Source organism: Amia ocellicauda, chromosome 14, assembly GCF_036373705.1.
Source record: "Amia ocellicauda isolate fAmiCal2 chromosome 14, fAmiCal2.hap1, whole genome shotgun sequence".
Lineage (NCBI taxonomy): Eukaryota > Metazoa > Chordata > Actinopteri > Amiiformes > Amiidae > Amia > Amia ocellicauda.
The window spans coordinates 17018855-17037348 of record NC_089863.1 but is presented as its reverse complement, the minus strand read 5'-3'; the positions used below and the strand labels follow the sequence as shown (position 1 = coordinate 17037348).

The window sequence follows — 18494 nt, the reverse complement described above, 5'->3', positions numbered from 1 at the left end:
TTCTTTCAGGTGTCTTAAAATTCCCAGAATGCATTGTGTGATGGACTATGTACGATCAATCTAAGGAAAGTCTATCATTAGTATGACTTATAATTATACCAAGACAAAGTCTTAATCTATGTTTATGCAACCGGCCCCAGGCTTCCCCCTGCCTTCCTGTCTGCAGCAGCACTGGACACAGACAGGACAGAACTGCTGCCCAGACACCTGGGCTGATCCCTCTGCTTAGTTAAAGGCAGCCTGGACTCAAAATGAACAATGGGCCACACTGATCAAATTTACCCTGCCCTCACCTGTAACATGGCAGTTTTCCTCATTAGATTTTATCGCTTCTATGGAAAGTGATACAAATTCAATAAGGTGATTCTCTAGAGAATAAGTTTGTCTAGGTTGATTTCCCCTGAAGTCCTAGAGCATGAGTCCCTCCGGTGGCTCTGGAGCTGGAAGTGTCTTTTCACAGTGCGATATGTTCAGCTGTGGAGCGTATTCACAGCCTCCATTTGAAACGGTGTAATTCAGCGACTCACTGCGTGTGACCAGTGCTGCTCATGAAACTCTACTGGTTCATCAGTGATGTCTTCTCACAGTGAGATGAGCAATGACTCAGCCTGGAGAGACTGCAGTGACTGACTGTGTCAACATTTCACTGCCACCCATTGATTAATATAAAGCTGCAGTTTATCACTGATTTTTTAAAGATCATTTTGTATTGAGTAAATTAATCGCAGAATAACTATTTCAAATGAAGTTTTACTGTGGGTGGAGATGATATTTCTGTCAGTTAATTCAGTCAGTAAGAGTTTGTTTTCAGTGTTTTATCCTGTAATGAAACATTTAAGTGCCTGGATTGTTTGACATTATTTAATCTGTTTTACATAAATGCTGAATCTTTTATAGTTATTTTTAAAATGAGTTTTGTATCTTTTCTATTTTAACAATTCAGTCAATCAATCATTGTTGTGTGAGCAGATTGATCACTTGTGTTGGATTTCTCAGTTGTGAGAAATGAACAGGGAACTGTCAGAGTTAATTCATGGGATTATAAAATTGCTTTGTTAGAGTTCAAATTATTTCTGTCAGGCTATTTAACTGCTGTGTTAGTTTCCGTTAGATTAAAAAGATACTCAATAATATAATGAAATATTCAAGAGCCTCAGTCTCAGGTCTGCTGATCTACAATACTAACTCTTTGTAATAGTTAATATTCTCCTCATCACTGTTTCAAAACATATTTTAATTTTTAAATTCAGTTAAACGTTGTCGTATGAGCAGATTGCACTCTTCTGCATATATAACTGTCACCTGTGCAGTTATATTGTTACTATATCAACTATTCTGACAGGACCATTATACTGCACTGCTCGGGTTTTCACTTGAAGAAATGCTTAGTGTTTTTCTAAACATGTTTGATCCAGCGTCTGATCCCGAATCAGAAGACAACGAACCTGCACCTTACATGGCAAGGACACTACAGCCTGAGACAGCGTGGTAAATAATCATCTTTACTTATATTTATACTTTATTTATATGTGAGGTAGTTAGCCTATTACATTATATTAGAGTTTAGCCGAAGACGCTACAGAAAACGGTTTGTGTCGTTATGTTGTTAACTTTTATGCATATTACACGTTTTATATTTCATTGGTTGTTGCATATAAAGTTTAGATACTAGGCTTAATACAGTTATATCTGACAAAGGATAATTCGCGCTGCTTCATGTAAACAAAGTATAAATGAATGTACTATCGTTTGTCAAGCTGTCGTTTTTATATTCATCGTCCATCAAAGTTCTTACTGACGCGGTCTGGAACTTAATTAAAAATAAAGTTAATCCACTCTTTCCTAATGTTGGGATCAGAAGGAAGGCAATGCAAAGACTGTGTTTTTCCACAACTTGGCAATGCACAGTGTATTGTTGTCTTCGGAGCCATGTTTATCGTTTGGTTTCTGCATAGACCTGCGTTTGCCTCTCTCGTTAATTATCTACTATATGTGTTAATCGGTGGGCGGGGCTAATGTAGACGCAGGCGTGGAGGATCTTCTGCGGAGGCGGGGTTTAGCCGCACTATTACGTAATAAAGTGGCACATTCCACATCCTGTCATTTTTGCAGATTGGCTTCAATATAATCTGTTTTTAGACTAACGAGATAGTTTTCAGTTCTGAAACTTACAGGATGTTTTTATAGTACAATGACCTCTTATATGTCAAAAGATCAAGGGAATCTTGATTTCTCAGTTCATGACACCTTTAAATAACTGATTAGCAGACGGGCCTTATACCTCCAGCCCCTGCAGGAGCACAGAGAGCAGTGTCAGTGTGTGTGTGTTGTGACAGTGTGAGCTCAGTGTAGCACTTACCTGCAGACCCGGGCAGCTCCGCTGGTGGAGGTCCTGAGCTCCTGCTGCTGTTCCTGTCCAGCTCTACACAACCAACAAATAGATAGTTAGCATCACTGTTCATCTGCATGGTATGAATACAGGTCCCATAACATGATTAACTTCTCTTTGCAGGAAGAATGTGGCAAATGTTACAGATATTCACTGCTTAATGAATAAAGGAATTGGTGAGAGTGACGAATAGATTTTCTAGAAACAAACAAACAAACATATATATTTATATATATATATATATATATATATACACACAAACACACTCTATATATGAAAGGTAACCATGAATTACGGTATACATTATAAGTAATGTCCTCTAGTAACAAGGCCCTGGCATTTATCTCCTTCTGATGTAAGATCTCAGAGAGATGAAAAAAGATTCCGGAACATTTGTCACCAGCCCAAGTTATGAAAGTTTGTTTTTTTAAGGTGGAAGACCTGCTTGAGTTTGCAAATTCTGTCCACTGATGGACACTAATGCACAGCTGGCCTCCCAGACTGACGGCTGATCTCACTGTCCCAGGGGGAGGAAGCTGCAGTAGGATAGTGCTTTTCCATCTGTAGAGCCAGCCGAGGGTCTTTGTCCACCAGGATCCGCACGTCACTCCGCCTCAAAACCAGCCAGTCAGAGCGCAGCGCTGTTTCAGCTCCAGCCAATCCGCTCGCTGCCAGCTGGACTGAAGCCCCGCCTCCAGCAGCACTTACAATTAACCCATATTCTGTACGAGTTTGTCTTTTCATTCAATTACGTTACTGGACAAAATATCACAATATTGAGGTAAATAGAGGTTTTTAAGTTTATTAAAAAAACTAATCGTTTTCCAATAGCAATAGAAACCTCTCAATGTGGGCGATAACGTTTGAAAAATCTCCCATTTTCAGATTTTATTTCGTTTTTTCAGTGCAAAATCAAGCAAATCAAACTTTTATTTCACAGGTATAAAACTATTTACAGCTATTTACATGACATTCATAGTAATAATGAGAAAGTTATTAACGTGTTGATTTCCTAAATGAACGAAGGTGTTTCACTCGGTCAGAAACCCGTGAGGCTGCAGAGCTGAACTAATAACTGAATTAATAAGAGACACTTATTTTACAACATATATATAGAAGCGCAGGAGCCACAGAGCGACATCATCATAATAATAACGATTTTCTCATGAATGTCCCGTTTCAGTCTCAACAGGAGGCAGAATCACAAGGTCTCTGTTTGTATCCCCGGTATAGAAGAAAGGATAGATCTTGTCTCCCTCAGGGAAGCGCATGTCAGTGAAGGTGTAGATATGAGCCCTGGACTCCACTGTGTAAAAGGAGACCCGTCTCTCCTCAATGTCCACACACACCCCCAGCATCCTGGGACACAGAGTCTGAGGGAGGGGGGTCTCAGGGTCAGTGAGAGCAGAGAGAGAAGAGGAGTCACATCTCAGACCCCAGTATCCCTGCTGGGGAGTGAAGCTGATCCCTCCTCTCCTGTTTGCAGACTCTCTGGTGACTCCTATTCTCCAGTCTCCATTCACCTCCAGCACCCAGTAGTGTCTCCCTGAGGTGAAGCTCTCTCTGCTCACGACACAGAGCCTGTAATCAAATCTCTGCTGATTGTCAGGGAGATCCTGCCAGTTTCCACATCTCACTCTCTTCCCATCCTCAGACAGGGTCAGTGCACAGTTTGCTGTATCAGGATCCAGAGTCACATCAGCTGTGGGAAAACAAGAGGAAACACTGGGATCAGAAAGACCTTTAGCTTGTGACGTGTCGCCTCTAGTGTTCAAGTGTTTAACATTTAGTTCATCACATTTTCTGCAAATGTCCTTAGGCAGCCATTTTCTCCTGCAAACCTGTAAACAAACCTCCTCTCCTTTGTGCCGTTTTTCTACATCCGAGCATCAATGCAGAGATGTAAGTATCCGATTGAGTTAATGATTCATTCAGGATGATCCATGATTTCGACATGTAACTGTGTGTTTCATGTTCATAGTGAATGTATCTGTGCAGTTCATGCGGTTTCCTCTGTTCAGAGCCGGTTAACTGGCCGCTGCTGGTGTGAATATAATGTCGTCTCTACACGTCCAGCTCCTCCTAATGTGTGTAACAGAAACGTGTATTGATGGTGTGAAGCACAGATAATAACACAGACACAGTCCTGTCTCGTCAGGTGAGTCGCGGTGTCTCTGTGTTTTTAACACGTCGCTGCTGCTCCTCAGGCGGATCTGAGCGGCTGCTTTACAAACAGCGACGCGGCGCTCAAACCGGCGGAGCCGAGGCTTCAGTTACTGTTATTAACGAACTGAATGCGCTTTCCTCTGTATGTAAGCAGTGCTGGTGCAGATCGTGGTGTAAATATATATGTTTATTGACAGACCACGGTCACTTGACAGTAACTGACGAGGATAATGAATACACATCCATGCATGTGATGCGACTCCTGTTGACTTTAGCTGACGAGCTGGTTTATCTGCAGCCACATGCTAACGAGGTCCTGACCCTCTTTCACAGTGCAGGCCATTGAGCAAGACAACACCATCAGACCAACCATCACCACACAGCCCAGTGCTGACGAGCAAACAGGGCTTGTGTTCATCATTGTGGAAATACTATTCACTCGTCCTTTCAAAAGTGTCTAAAGTTTCCTCCCTCTCTCTCCTCTATGAGCTCTACTCTGCAATAGGAAATAATAATACAAGACAATATAGTTTCCAGAGATAAATGACAGACAGGGTGTCCACAAAACAACTGGACACATTCAGTCCTTAATAATGGTGCAATAATTATATTAATTTTAGTGAAAGTTAATAATAGTTATAAAGATCTAAAATCAAAGGCCATCTCTTTTTATTCCCCCCCCCCGTCCACAAGTTCAACCCCCTCCTGTTTACATTTATATTGCACTGAAGTGAAGAGGATACAGTCACTTCTGTATTGATTTGATTCATATGGACTGAGTATCGAAATTAAATACCATGAACTGCACACTTAACTTGGGACTGCAATGCTGTCCTGAATCTACAACTGAAGAAGCGCTATCTTTAGATAAGCCATCGTATTTGTGGTTAAGTTTATTCAGAGATGTGTGTTATATATTTAGTACGTTGCCTTTATTAGCACATATCCCAGTCAACGTGTATAGCCTCTAAACAAACAGAAATAATGAAACGAGCATTTCTTACTATTGTGATGTCCCGGTCAGTGAACAGAGTCTGACACACAACGACTTGCTTTTTAACGGAACTGATTGTATTGTAGCTTCAGGTGAAATAAAACGTATTGACATCAAAACATGCATCCATCTGCGCAGATCACTGAGCTGCTTCCCAAACCTGAACCCGAGTCCATCGGCTCAGCACAGCAGCTGCTGGACACACTGACACACTTGCGTTGTACCTGCATTACAACTAGCACCGCTTGTTTCTCTTCTACTCAACATATCAGTCTTTACTTTTTCATTTCATTAAATTAACCCAAGATGAATGTAAAATTCAGAGAGAAAGGCTTACAGTTAACTGCATACAATACAGATGCAGATACAATGACTGATTTATTGACTTTAATCATGACCAGACCTGTTTAACAGTTATCCTGTGAGTCTCTGTTGAAGGCTGCAATAAAAATGGCTCAGTGTTGCCACTGGACTTGCTGCAGTAATTCCAATAATTGCTATTGTTGCAGTGATTGGCTGTAAACACCAGAACTTGTCAGAAATTGGATGATGTTTGTTGCGGTTTGTTTTTTTAAAACAGAAAGAAGTACAGGTACATCAATTTATACTGCATGGGTTGACTTAGACATGGATTTCAAAGGAGGCGTTTCCATTTGAAAGTGTTTGCTGGAGATTTGGTGATTTTTTACCCCCATAACAAAAGGGCAGCGTATTGTGGTTGATATACTTACTGGCTGTAGGGAGGTGGATAGATTTAGGGGGACACCCACCACCCCAAGAACTACCCTGGTGTTGCCCCTGGTAGGTATCACAGGTAAATACCCCACCGCACACTCACTGTGCACACAGCAGGAATAATATTGATATACAAATGCTTTTCCCAGTAAAACAATCAGCTGCTGTGTCCCTGTGTGATCAGTATCATGTGTGACACCCCATGGGGAGCAGTTAATGATTGGCAGTATTTGCAGATGAAGTGCCTCCATATTCTCCCCTTCAATGATCTCTGGAGAAATACCTGGCGCACACCTGTGCATCACCTGTGTCTCATCAGACAACAGTATAGAAGGGTAATGGATTTGAGACCCCAATCTGTGAACTGACCTGCACTGGACAACGACGACTCTTACTCATAATGACCCTGCCTGAAAACGACAGCCCTGGACTGCTGGCTTTGGATGAAGTCAGAGAACTGAGTAGTGGCCCGATCACAGACAGGGAAAAAGAACGATGAAGTGCCATAACCTCGGGTGATTTTTTTTTTTTTACAGCCTTTGTAAGGGCTTGACTTGGTCCTCGAAGCCCAACTGCCCGTCTGCATCAACACTCCTGTCTGAGCCGTACATTATTATCAGCCCTGCGCTGGGAGGAGGACACAGAGCTCACAGCTGAACTCCCTCCCCTCTGTCACCACGAGAAGACAATTTAGGGATATTATGATGTTTTCACACATCTATAGAAGTCAAACCACTGTGAGCATTAGCACTGAAAGGCCTATTGAGGCAGGAATCACAGACTGCACTATTATTATCCTGCCTGGGGAAAGCCCTCTAATTCACAGTTAAATATCTCTGCCTCTATCACTATATTACCAGATATATTTCACAGTTTCTCACACATGAAACTGTAGGGGGCAGTGCTCAGCACACAGCCCTGAGGCTCTGCTTGCCATGGCAGTGCCCTCTGGAGAGGAGGAGGCCAGTCTGCAGCTGCTCTCTATAGAGACCCTGTGAGGTCTTGCTGGAGGAGGCAGCACCCAGACTGCAGCCTGGACCCCACTGTGCACGGGCCTATAGAGACACACGCCGTGACCCAGAGCCAGGGAGGGACACGGGGGCTGTGCTGGGCACCGGTAGGCAGGGCGGCACTGCCCGAGGCTCAGATACACACAGCACAGGCAGGCAGGGGGGAATCATGCAACCAAATAGCATAATGCATGTAACCATACAGTATTGACTCCTGATGTTTCTGTTGAAGTATTTTAACAACAGAACCAATAGCTGTGTGAGAGAAGCAGAGGCTGGGTTTGTCTCATATCTCACATCAACACAGTAGGACACTTACCCCATTTCCACTGATTACCTGCAAACAATGAGGCATTCATTAATGGCAGTAAAAGTACTTTCATATTCTAACCTAATTGCAACACATAATTATTTTAAAATAAGAATTAAGACATTTCCAAAGTTTACTTTTTTTAGAACTTAAAAAACAAGAATGTGAACATCACTTAAAACACCTAAACTGTCTTTTTAACTGTTAAAATTAGAAACCATTGCCTTAGTTACATTAATAACGAGTGGCTATATTATTATTATTATTATTATTATTATTATTATTATTATTATTTATTTCTTGGCAGACGCCCTTGTCCAGGGCGACTTACAACATAATACACAGAATGTGGGAGAAGATTGTTTATGTATTTTCTGTATTAGGTCTTAACATTTGGCCTAAGGATGTTCAACTATTTGAATTGGAATGGCATTTCTACTATTAATTTTAGGCACAGGAATACTGTTACAGTTACACTCAGCAAAGGCAGCCAGTGATACTGATTAATGCAGCTCACACAGGACGACATAAGGCACCCAGCAAGCATCATACATGCAGATGTACAGGACTGTGCAAAAGTATTAGGCAGGTGTGAAAAAATGCTGTAAAGTAAGAATGCTTTCAAAAATAGATGTGTTAATAGATTATGTTTATCAATTAACTAAAAACAAAGTGAGTGAACAGAATAAAAATCTATATCAAATCCATATTTGCTGTGACCACCCTTTACCTTCAAAACAGCATCAATTCTTCTAGGTACACTTGCACAAAGTCAGGGATTTTGCACAGTACTGTATATTTATGGAAGAATTTCTACATTTAAGTTTTTTTTAAATACTAAAAAAAATACTAACTCATAAAAATATATGTATATATTTTAAATCCCACATTAAATGTCTCCAGTGTTTAAATGTTTCCAGTACTGTCTTCAGCAAGTGCAGACTGAAATTGTTTCAATTTTTTTAGTGCCTTTTTCAATAGAGTAAGTGGCATTGTCCATAGTGAGACTGGATTATTTTATAATCATATTGGAATTTTAATTAATCTTGTTGGGTGCAGCTGTTCACTAACTGCTGATCCAATAAACTGCTATTCCATGGTGTTTGATTTATTTAATATTTAGTTCATTATTTCACAAACACCAAATAGTAGTGTCTAACACAGAAGCTGATATATGTATCTTCTGAAATTAATAATACAGTACTTACCGTTCTCTGCAAGAAAAGCTGAAAACAACAAGACAATCCATTACACTCACAAACAAACAAAAGTGTTGCTATATTTTACCAATACCTATACATAACATGTATCACAATGTATCTTATAATATATTTATATATACACACATACAGTAATACATTTTTGTTAACTGAATAATAGGAAATATTAGTAATATTTCTTAGCAGATGCCCATATCCAGGGTGACTTACAATTGTTACAATATATCACAATATTTTTACATACAATTACTCATTTACACAGCTAGGTTTTTACTAAAGCAATCTAGGCACAGTAACTTGCTCAAGGGTGCTACAGTGGTGTCCCCCACCTGGGATTGAGCCCACAGCCCTCCACTCCATGGTTGAGTTTCTTAAGCTTTGTTTAAGTAGTAAAATGAAGATGTCACACATGGCATGGATTATTAGTGTCTCTCTCTCTTATATACAGCTCTGGAAAAATCGTTCAGAAATCAATGTTAAGTGGTCTCTACATTTTTTCCAGAGCTGTAGATATATATAGTCTGTCAGTTCTCTGTGTTGGAGGGTGGGGCTGTTCGTGTTGGATGTGTGTTATTGTTAATTAGCGTGGAATCATTGTTGTAGTTTCCGGGATCGAGGGTTAACCCTTCGTGGGAACAGGGGGAGCTGGTCACAGGGTGCAAGGACATATACTGGGGTGCCCCGGTTCCCGCCGTGTAGAAGTAGTTATGAGAAGTAGTGGAGAAAATGTATTCTGTGTGCTCTGTTGCAAACCCCGACAATCTCTCATTATTTGTTTTGTGCTGGTGATTCCACATATCATTGAAGCCTAAAACACTGCAATATACATGTATATACATTAGTTTTAAAATTAATAAATAACAAACTCAAGATGTTTCCTTGTTTTCCTTACAACATTTAAAAAAACAAAATTGTCAAAGGAATAGAATTATAGAAAATACACATTTGCCTTCTAAAGCTTTGTTTAAATAGTATAGATCTAAGAGATGGATCGTAAATGTTTACTTTGCAGTATTCTGAGAAAATCGATGTCTGAACACCCTGAAGGAAAAGAGTGTCTAGAGAAAATGACACTACAATCACTCCTGATTGATATACTTACCCCTGAATGCCCACAGCATCTCCTCTTCTGTAGAGAAATACAGGAGGCAGAATCAGGAACACTAGTTACAGGTTTTGGTTGTGCTTTACGATACACACTACAGTCACATAGCGCAAAAGTAAACCGCACAGTCCTGGAGTGAACACCTTTACATAACTGTGTAAGAATTCCTAGTAATCTTATTATATTAATATAGTGTAAAAGCTCCAAGAGGCAGAGTATGTGAAATGATGTGGAGAGGCTGCCACAGGCCCCCTAGGCTGACAGAGATAGAAACAATAAAGATGTGAAAACCTGGAGAAAGAAGGACAACTGCTGTAGGCTGACAGTGGTTCTGACAGGAAGTCACCTACTATAGGTCTCCAAGATCAGCGCACTTTGAAAGGATCTGGGGCTCTACAGTATTTCATACGGACGGCATACACTGCATCTGGTTACCAATAGTTGGATACACCATGCAAAACATGAAACGTAATATATTGGTATTTTAAACAATTTCTTAGACAAGCAGTCAGAGAGACATGGGGAATGATCACTCACTGTCCATTCGTCTCCATTGGATCAGCAGAAGAGGGACAGCTACAGCAACTGCTACAACAGTGAGAGCTGCCATTAGGAATAAAGACACCATCCATCCAGGGTTAGGGAAGAAGTCCCCTGGAGAACAGAACAGCAGCATTAACACACAGGAACTGACACTCAGCTCCTCAGACACTGGCCTGATCCCTACTGATGAAGCCACACAGCACTGGGACGAGACGGAACAGGCTCTTTAAAATTCACTTTGTTTAGACATTTTAGTTTATCTTGTTTATTCGTTGGCAGTTTGAAACACACATATATATATATATATATATATATATATATATATATATATATTATGCAGTCTTTGTTTTGTTAAATTTAGTAGCCTATAACATGTTTTTTAACCCGTAATTTCTTATTTCTGTGGTAATGTTCCATTTTCAATCAGTTCGCAATCTGCTTAAAACAATAGTTCAGAAAATACAAATATAGGCGTTGTTTTATCGTACTATTGTTTTATAAGGCAGTGACAACATGTGTCAATAAACATCATAACTTGGGTGTACAGCACACATTGCGTCAATCATTTTACTTTTTGTATTTTATTTAAGTGTTCAGGTGCTTTCCTGCATTTTAATTCCCAAACGTAAGTTGTCAGAGAAGAAAGTGAGCTATAGTAATACTACTAACACAGATACAGTTGCTTCCAGAATTATTCACATCCTTCTACAGTGGGTTTCGGCAACATAAATGCAAGTGTACATTCAGTATTTATTGCATAAATGAATGACAAAACAGCAGAAATTCAGTATTTCTCCAGTATTTGCATATTTGTTCAAAAATGAAGTTCAGAATTATTCATACCATAAATCATTTAAATATTTAATTACCATTTAAATATTCAAATCCAATAAATGCTTTTGCGATATCTAATAATGATTAGTGTTTATTATATGTATGTATTTAGTACAAAAAAAAGAACCACTATACATTGTTTTTATTGCTAAAACCAACATTTTGTTTCACTGAATCAGGTATAAATAAATCTGGAGGGCAACTGTGTGTAGATGCAGAAATAAACTAGTACTAGGAAAAACGAAACTAGTATTGTTTGTTTTAGACCCTTCCCTTTTTAAAAAAAAGTATGTTGAGTGAGGATGCAGAGCAGTGTATTCAAGTTTTGATTTTAAAGCCCCAGTGACTGAAGTCTCCCCTGAAGCTGCAGTATCAGCAGCAGCACCAGTGAGGTTCAGACAGGTAGGAGGTGGTGATTATTGTTGAGGGGGATAAAGTTAAAACAGAAATAGTACAACAAGACCAAATAAATGCTTTAGTTATTAAAAGCTTCAGTTGCACTTACATTGATCTAATTGTTCTTATAGTTTGTACAATACAGTATTCACACCATATTACATTAAAGTACACTTACATTTAAAATAACTTGGGATACCCTACAGATATGGTTAAAAGCATTAAATACCATCCATTTGTAACAATCGTAATTTGTTTTCCGACTGTCCCGCCCCAAAAAAACATTTAGCTGCATGACACCCCTGATTAAAATATACATTTAAAATGTTGTTGGATCGAGTTATACCAAGAAATCACAGATCAGTTAAGCAGTTTAGGTAACGGTATAACAAATGCCAGCATCTTTCACCGAATACTGTGATGACTAAAGCAACTTCAACCACGACAGCTGTCCAGAAAACCAGTCTATAGTGAATACTCACTGGATATGTGGAGTTGTGGTTCCCAGTTTGGTTCAGATACTGCACTTCTAATCAGGCAGCTGAAGACATTGGACTCCTGTCTGACTGGGATGAAGCTCCTCAGACTGAGACGCCTCTCACTGTCTCTCTGCACTGTGGTGTTGGACAGTGATGTGACGTCGTGTCCGTCCCTGTCTGTCCAGATCACTGCAGGCTCAGGGTACGGATCTGACCTGAACTCCAGCCGGGTCTGACCTCCTTCAGAGTGGAGGGGCACTGAGGGCCGGCCTGTCAACAGTTGACATTTAACAAGATTAAAAAGATTATTGTATCATTCACACATATGTCATTCAACATTTTGAAAAAACTGTTTCAGTGTTGGGGTCTTTCAAAGGATACAAAACAATCTAAAACTTCAGTTTCAGAAAACAACATGACAAGAAAACACACAGAGATAATAGTACAATTTCAGATAAAATTGAAAACCAATACTATTTAATACTATCAGAAAATATTGGACCTGCTCAACTGTTTATATTGTGATACTGTACTAATGAACAAACTGAACCCCAACAAGGCTAGTTTTGTACTTATACAACACAATTTGGTTGTTGTAACTTTTTTTGTTTTAATAATTGAAACAGATTTATTGATGTTGTATTGTGTTTTGTCAGTATTGATGGAACAACCAACCAGAGAACTGGTTAGATGTGTGTCTGTTTTAAACACTTCACAAAACTGAAATGTTCAAATGAGAACTCAAGAGATTAACAATTACTATTGTGGGGAAAACAAAAGTACATTTGAAGCAAATAATAAAAGGAGGGTTGAAATTTAAAAAGATCAATCTGCGACACCAAACACTGAACCATCTGGAGAAGAGCAGTAGGTGGGGCTTGAGGGAAATGGGAAAATGGGTATCAGCTGGTGCTATATTTTAATTTGAGCGGACAACATGCTTTTTAAAATACCCTGGCATTAAGTTATTTGGGGGAAATTATGTTTTGAAATAGTTAACTTATGAAGATATCATAATACAAAAATAAACACGAGGGCTAGAACTCAAATGGACACTTTTATAAAAGCTGCTCTATTACAGTGAGCATGAACACAGACACTGTCTGCTCTGTGCCAGCTGTGCCAGCTGCAGTGCTCTGGACCCCGACTGCAATGCTCTGTCACCGACTACAGCCCATTCCCAGGAGAGTCCTGTGAGCTGCTGTGGCTTCAGTCCCAGTGTAGTCAGACACCAGACTGCAGTGTGTGGAGACGCCATAGACAGCAACAGCAGCTGCACACACATCCTGCTCAGAGCTGCTATGAAGTGCACAAGCAGACCAGTACAGTGTTGTCTGCACAGTATTATACCAGTTGTTTGTCAGTGAGATAATGTCATCAGTGACTCATAAGGACTAGTGCTGACAAAACAAAAGAAAGCAGAAAAGCTGATGCTGTGCATGTTGGTCCTAATAACTGTGATAAACCACTCACCTCTGACAACCACATCAATAAGAGCCTCTTCATACGAGTCTGCATACTGGACCAGACACTTGTACAGTCCATCATCAGAGCCGCGCACATCCTTCAGTCTCAGAGACACGTTGCCTTTCCTGAACTCCTCTGGGAAAAGCTCAGCCCTGCCCTTGTAGGACAGCATTTGATCTTTTAATATAAACCTACCGCCTTGATATAAAAATACAGGAGACATGTAATCCTCTCTGAACCACCTGATCTGCAGGCCCTCAGCACTGATGTTGGGTGAGAGGTAACAGGGCCACCAGTGTCTTCTCCAGGGTAAACAGCAATGGGGTAACGTGGACCAAGAACCTCAAACCTCTCTGGAGAGACAAATAACACACAGTTGGCTCAAGTGATATCACTATGAAACAGGAGCAGTAATGGCTGCATCTGCTGTAGTGCTGTAGTAAGTACTATACTACATCACATGGTACTATAGAATACAACAGTGCACTGCAGTATGTGTGTAGTATTATGTAGAATACTGTAGTACATAATACAGTACATCATATTTATGTACAATTCTACAGATGAATATAGGAAGTAATATATATTAGTATTGTATTATATGGGACATAAGAATGGCTGACATTAGCCATCATTAACCAGCCAACATGAAGCTAAAGCAGGAGCTGAGAACTGACACTGGGGAGTGGAGCTGAGACACAAATAAATGACGTATATTAATTCTGCCTTAATTTAAGCACCGTACCTTAGAGTAACTCAGCTGATAATTAGCGATGTTGGCTACGTTAATAATGACTGTCATGTTTCTTAATTTCCCAATGAATCAGGTAATATATTGTTAATGTTTTTTTTGACATAGAAGCCCAAGTCCAATCAACGTCTATGGATCAGAACTTCACGTGTCTTGAGGGGAAGCTGCGCAGTCACACCCTTCTGAAAAACACAGGCTTTCCCACACTACTGCATTGCTGTGTCTGCTCTCACTGGTCTGAGCTGTGGGACCAGTATTTATTAAATATATATATATTATATATATATATATATATATATATATATATATATATATATATATATATATATATACACTCACCTAAAGGATTATTAGGAACACCATACTAATACTGTGTTTGACCCCCTTTCGCCTTCAGAACTGCCTTAATTCTACGTGGCATTGATTCAACAAGGTGCTGAAAGCATTCTTTAGAAATGTTGGCCCATATTGATAGGATAGCATCTTGCAGTTGATGGAGATTTGTGGGATGCACATCCAGGGCACGAAGCTCCCGTTCCACCACATCCCAAAGATGCTCTATTGGGTTGAGATCTGGTGACTGTGGGGGCCAGTTTAGTACAGTGAACTCATTGTCATGTTCAATAAACCAATTTGAAATGATTCGACCTTTGTGACATGGTGCATTATCCTGCTGGAAGTAGCCATCAGAGGATGGGTACATGGTGGTCATAAAGGGATGGACATGGTCAGAAACAATGCTCAGGTAGGCCGTGGCATTTAAACGATGCCCAATTGGCACTAAGGGGCCTAAAGTGTGCCAAGAAAACATCCCCCACACCATTACACCACCACCACCAGCCTGCACAGTGGTAACAAGGCATGATGGATCCATGTTCTCATTCTGTTTACGCCAAATTCTGACTCTACCATCTGAATGTCTCAACAGAAATCGAGACTCATCAGACCAGGCAACATTTTTCCAGTCTTCAACTGTCCAATTTTGGTGAGCTTGTGCAAATTGTAGCCTCTTTTTCCTATTTGTAGTGGAGATGAGTGGTACCCGGTGGGGTCTTCTGCTGTTGTAGCCCATCCGCCTCAAGGTTGTACGTGTTGTGGCTTCACAAATGCTTTGCTGCATACCTCGGTTGTAACGAGTGGTTATTTCAGTCAAAGTTGCTCTTCTATCAGCTTGAATCAGTCGGCCCATTCTCCTCTGACCTCTAGCATCAACAAGGCATTTTCGCCCACAGGACTGCCGCATACTGGATGTTTTTCCCTTTTCACACCATTCTTTGTAAACCCTAGAAATGGTTGTGCGTGAAAATCCCAGTAACTGAGCAGATTGTGAAATACTCAGACCGGCCCGTCTGGCACCAACAACCATGCCACGCTCAAAATTGCTTAAATCACCTTCCTTTCCCATTCAGACATTCAGTTTGGAGTTCAGGAGATTGTCTTGACCAGGACCACACCCCTAAATGCATTGAAACAACTGCCATGTGATTGGTTGGTTAGATAATTGCATTAATGAGAAATTGAACAGGTGTTCCTAATAATCCTTTAGGTTAGTGTATATATAATTGTGGAAAAAAACACAAGCTTTAAGTTAAATGTGTGAAAAAGTCACTGGTGTGAGCTGTGCAGTGACTGTGTCTCTGGTGCAGAAGCTGAAGCTGAGCTGCGCTGGGCTGCTGTGCTGTGTTGAAGCCCTGCTGTTGAGTGTCTGAGCTCAGTTCATTATGGAGAATAAAAGTGTCCTCACTGTACCTGATCCTGACACTGAGGTCTGCTGGAGCAGCAGGACAATCACACAGAGCCACTCTGATCGGTCAGACTTCATCCCTGGGACAGACAGACAGACAGACAGACAGACAGACTCGCAGGCCAATCCCAGCTGGAGAGCAGTGTCTCAGAGCCCAGGTGAGGAAGAACTGAGGAACAGCAAAGTGTAACATTAGAAACTGTGTGTACTGCACTGAATAACCACAATAAACAGCTATTATGATTGTCTGTAATCCAGCGCAGATTCACTCAGTAATGGCGCCGCAGCTGCGCACACAGGCAGCACTTCTCCTTCACTGTCTCTGTCTCTCTCTCTGTGTCTGTAATCCAGTACCGAGACAAGGAGGAGCTGAAGCGCAGATTCACTCAGTAATGGCGCCGCAGCTGCGCACACAGGCAGCACTTCTCCTTCACTGTCTCTGTCTCTCTCTCTGTGTCTGTAATCCAGTACCGAGACAAGGAGGAGCTGAAGCGCAGATTCACTCAGTAATGGCGCCGCAGCTGCGCACACAGGCAGCACTTCTCCTTCACTGTCTCTGTCTCTCTCTCTGTGTCTGTAATCCAGTACCGAGACAAGGAGGAGCTGAAGCGCAGATTCACTCAGTAATGGCGCCGCAGCTGCGCACACAGGCAGCACTTCTCCTTCACTGTCTCTGTCTCTCTCTCTGTGTCTGTCAGTCACTGCAGTGTGTGACCCTGTCCTTCCTCTCCTCTCCTCTCTGCTTGTTCTTCACAGAAATCTGCTGCTCTGTCATGAACACAAACACAAGCCGGAGTCTCAGTGCTGACGGGTTATTTCTCGGCTCTGAAGAGCAGCACTTCTCCTTCACTTTCACTTTCACTTTCTTTGCTTCGTTGTTTTTTCGTTACGAGTTTTGGCGCTGTTCTGTCGTGGGGGCGGGGCCTGGAGGGAGGCGTGGATCCCGGCTGTCCATTGGTTCAGCAGGTTTGAGTGACGGGTCTTCCTGACCCAATCAGTGAGCAGGCGAGCTGCTCTGCGCTGGGTTTGGCGGGTCTGGGATGATTTGCGTGGCGTGAATTCACTGTCAAAATTAGCGAGCACGGAAATACAAATTGTATGTGCAAAACTATACTTATTTATTTTAGCGTACAATTAAATTCTGCAGTTTCGTTTACACATTTGCAGTTCTGTCTGCGCATGTGCAGTTCTCTCTACACGCTGCTGTTCGGCAGCAGAGGCAGAGTCTAAAAAAGCTTAATGCGCTTTAAACATAACCATTACTTTACAAAGTTAGACACGTCCTACTATGAATAAAGGATGGATATGTTTTCACTAACATAAACAATATGATTATGACCTTAAGTTCTGCGTATAATAATTTTCTTAAGGTGAATATCACTGAATGTAGAAAACGTGACTTACTGTAGTAAAACAGCCGTTTACATCCCATCTGTCGATGACAAGACTGACGCTTTCCAAACTGTTACACAAAAGTGAAATAAAAGTAGGATTATCTTGTACGTACAAGTTAGTATCGTGTACGTAGAGGATACTTTCGCGTACGTACAATGTAGTTTCTTGTACGTACAAGATAGCCTTTTCCTGTATGAGATTTTAATTACGTCTGAATTACGTAATTGAATGCTATATTGTTTTTTTAGGTCAATTAAGGGATCAATTAAGTAATTAAGACCTTGGTTGGAACAAAAACCAGCAGGGCAGGGGTACTCCAGGACCGGTTTGAAAACCCCTGTCTATGCAAACTGTAGATTCAAAATGTACATTAAACATCACAATGAATAATCACCCATGCAGATGTTTGACTCTGATTAATGTATGACCTATATTCATTTGATTAAAAAATACCTTTATAGGCTTAAGATGATGGCTTATTTTTCTTCGGGAGCGTGGAGTTGATGATGAGGTCATTCAGCAGGTGCAAAGTCAGAAGGTACATTTTTCAAAGAATGTTTAGTATTTAAAGAAAGCATTAAATAATAATAATAATAATAATAATAATAATTATTATTATTATTATTATTATTATTATTATTATTATTATTATTAGAGTGCAGACACCTTTAGCCACAATGACTTACACAACTTATTAAGGAATACAGCAAAATCTATGATGAAGACATTACAGTGCAATGAATTTAGCCACAGAAAGCAGGGAATATTCCAAAATACATCGTAGCAAAAGAGTAATACACAAGCATAACTATATTTTTCATTTTACCACTTCATTAATAAGTCTTTTACTTTTACAGATTGATGCTTCAACCGTCTTGCTAATTGAGGATGACACTAGCTAGGTATCTGCCAGCTATAGGGAACAGAGTGGCACTGCGAAATCACTGCAAAAAAGT

The 18494-nt window shown here is 40.5% G+C and overlaps 1 protein-coding gene across 1 annotated transcript; it reads right to left on the bottom strand.

Moving 5' to 3' along the window:
* Positions 1 to 3165: 3165 nt before the first annotated feature.
* LOC136767871 (butyrophilin subfamily 1 member A1-like) lies at positions 3166 to 17021 on the bottom strand. Its single transcript, XM_066721922.1, has 8 exons — positions 16149 to 17021; positions 13655 to 14001; positions 12185 to 12451; positions 10467 to 10583; positions 9927 to 9953; positions 8813 to 8830; positions 7614 to 7631; positions 3166 to 4091 (listed from the first exon to the last, which is right to left on the bottom strand). The coding sequence occupies exons 2-8, from the start codon at positions 13869 to 13871 to the stop codon at positions 3553 to 3555; spliced, it is 1203 nt and encodes a 400-aa protein (XP_066578019.1). The 5' UTR covers positions 13872 to 14001; positions 16149 to 17021; the 3' UTR covers positions 3166 to 3552.
* Positions 17022 to 18494: the final 1473 nt, after the last annotated feature.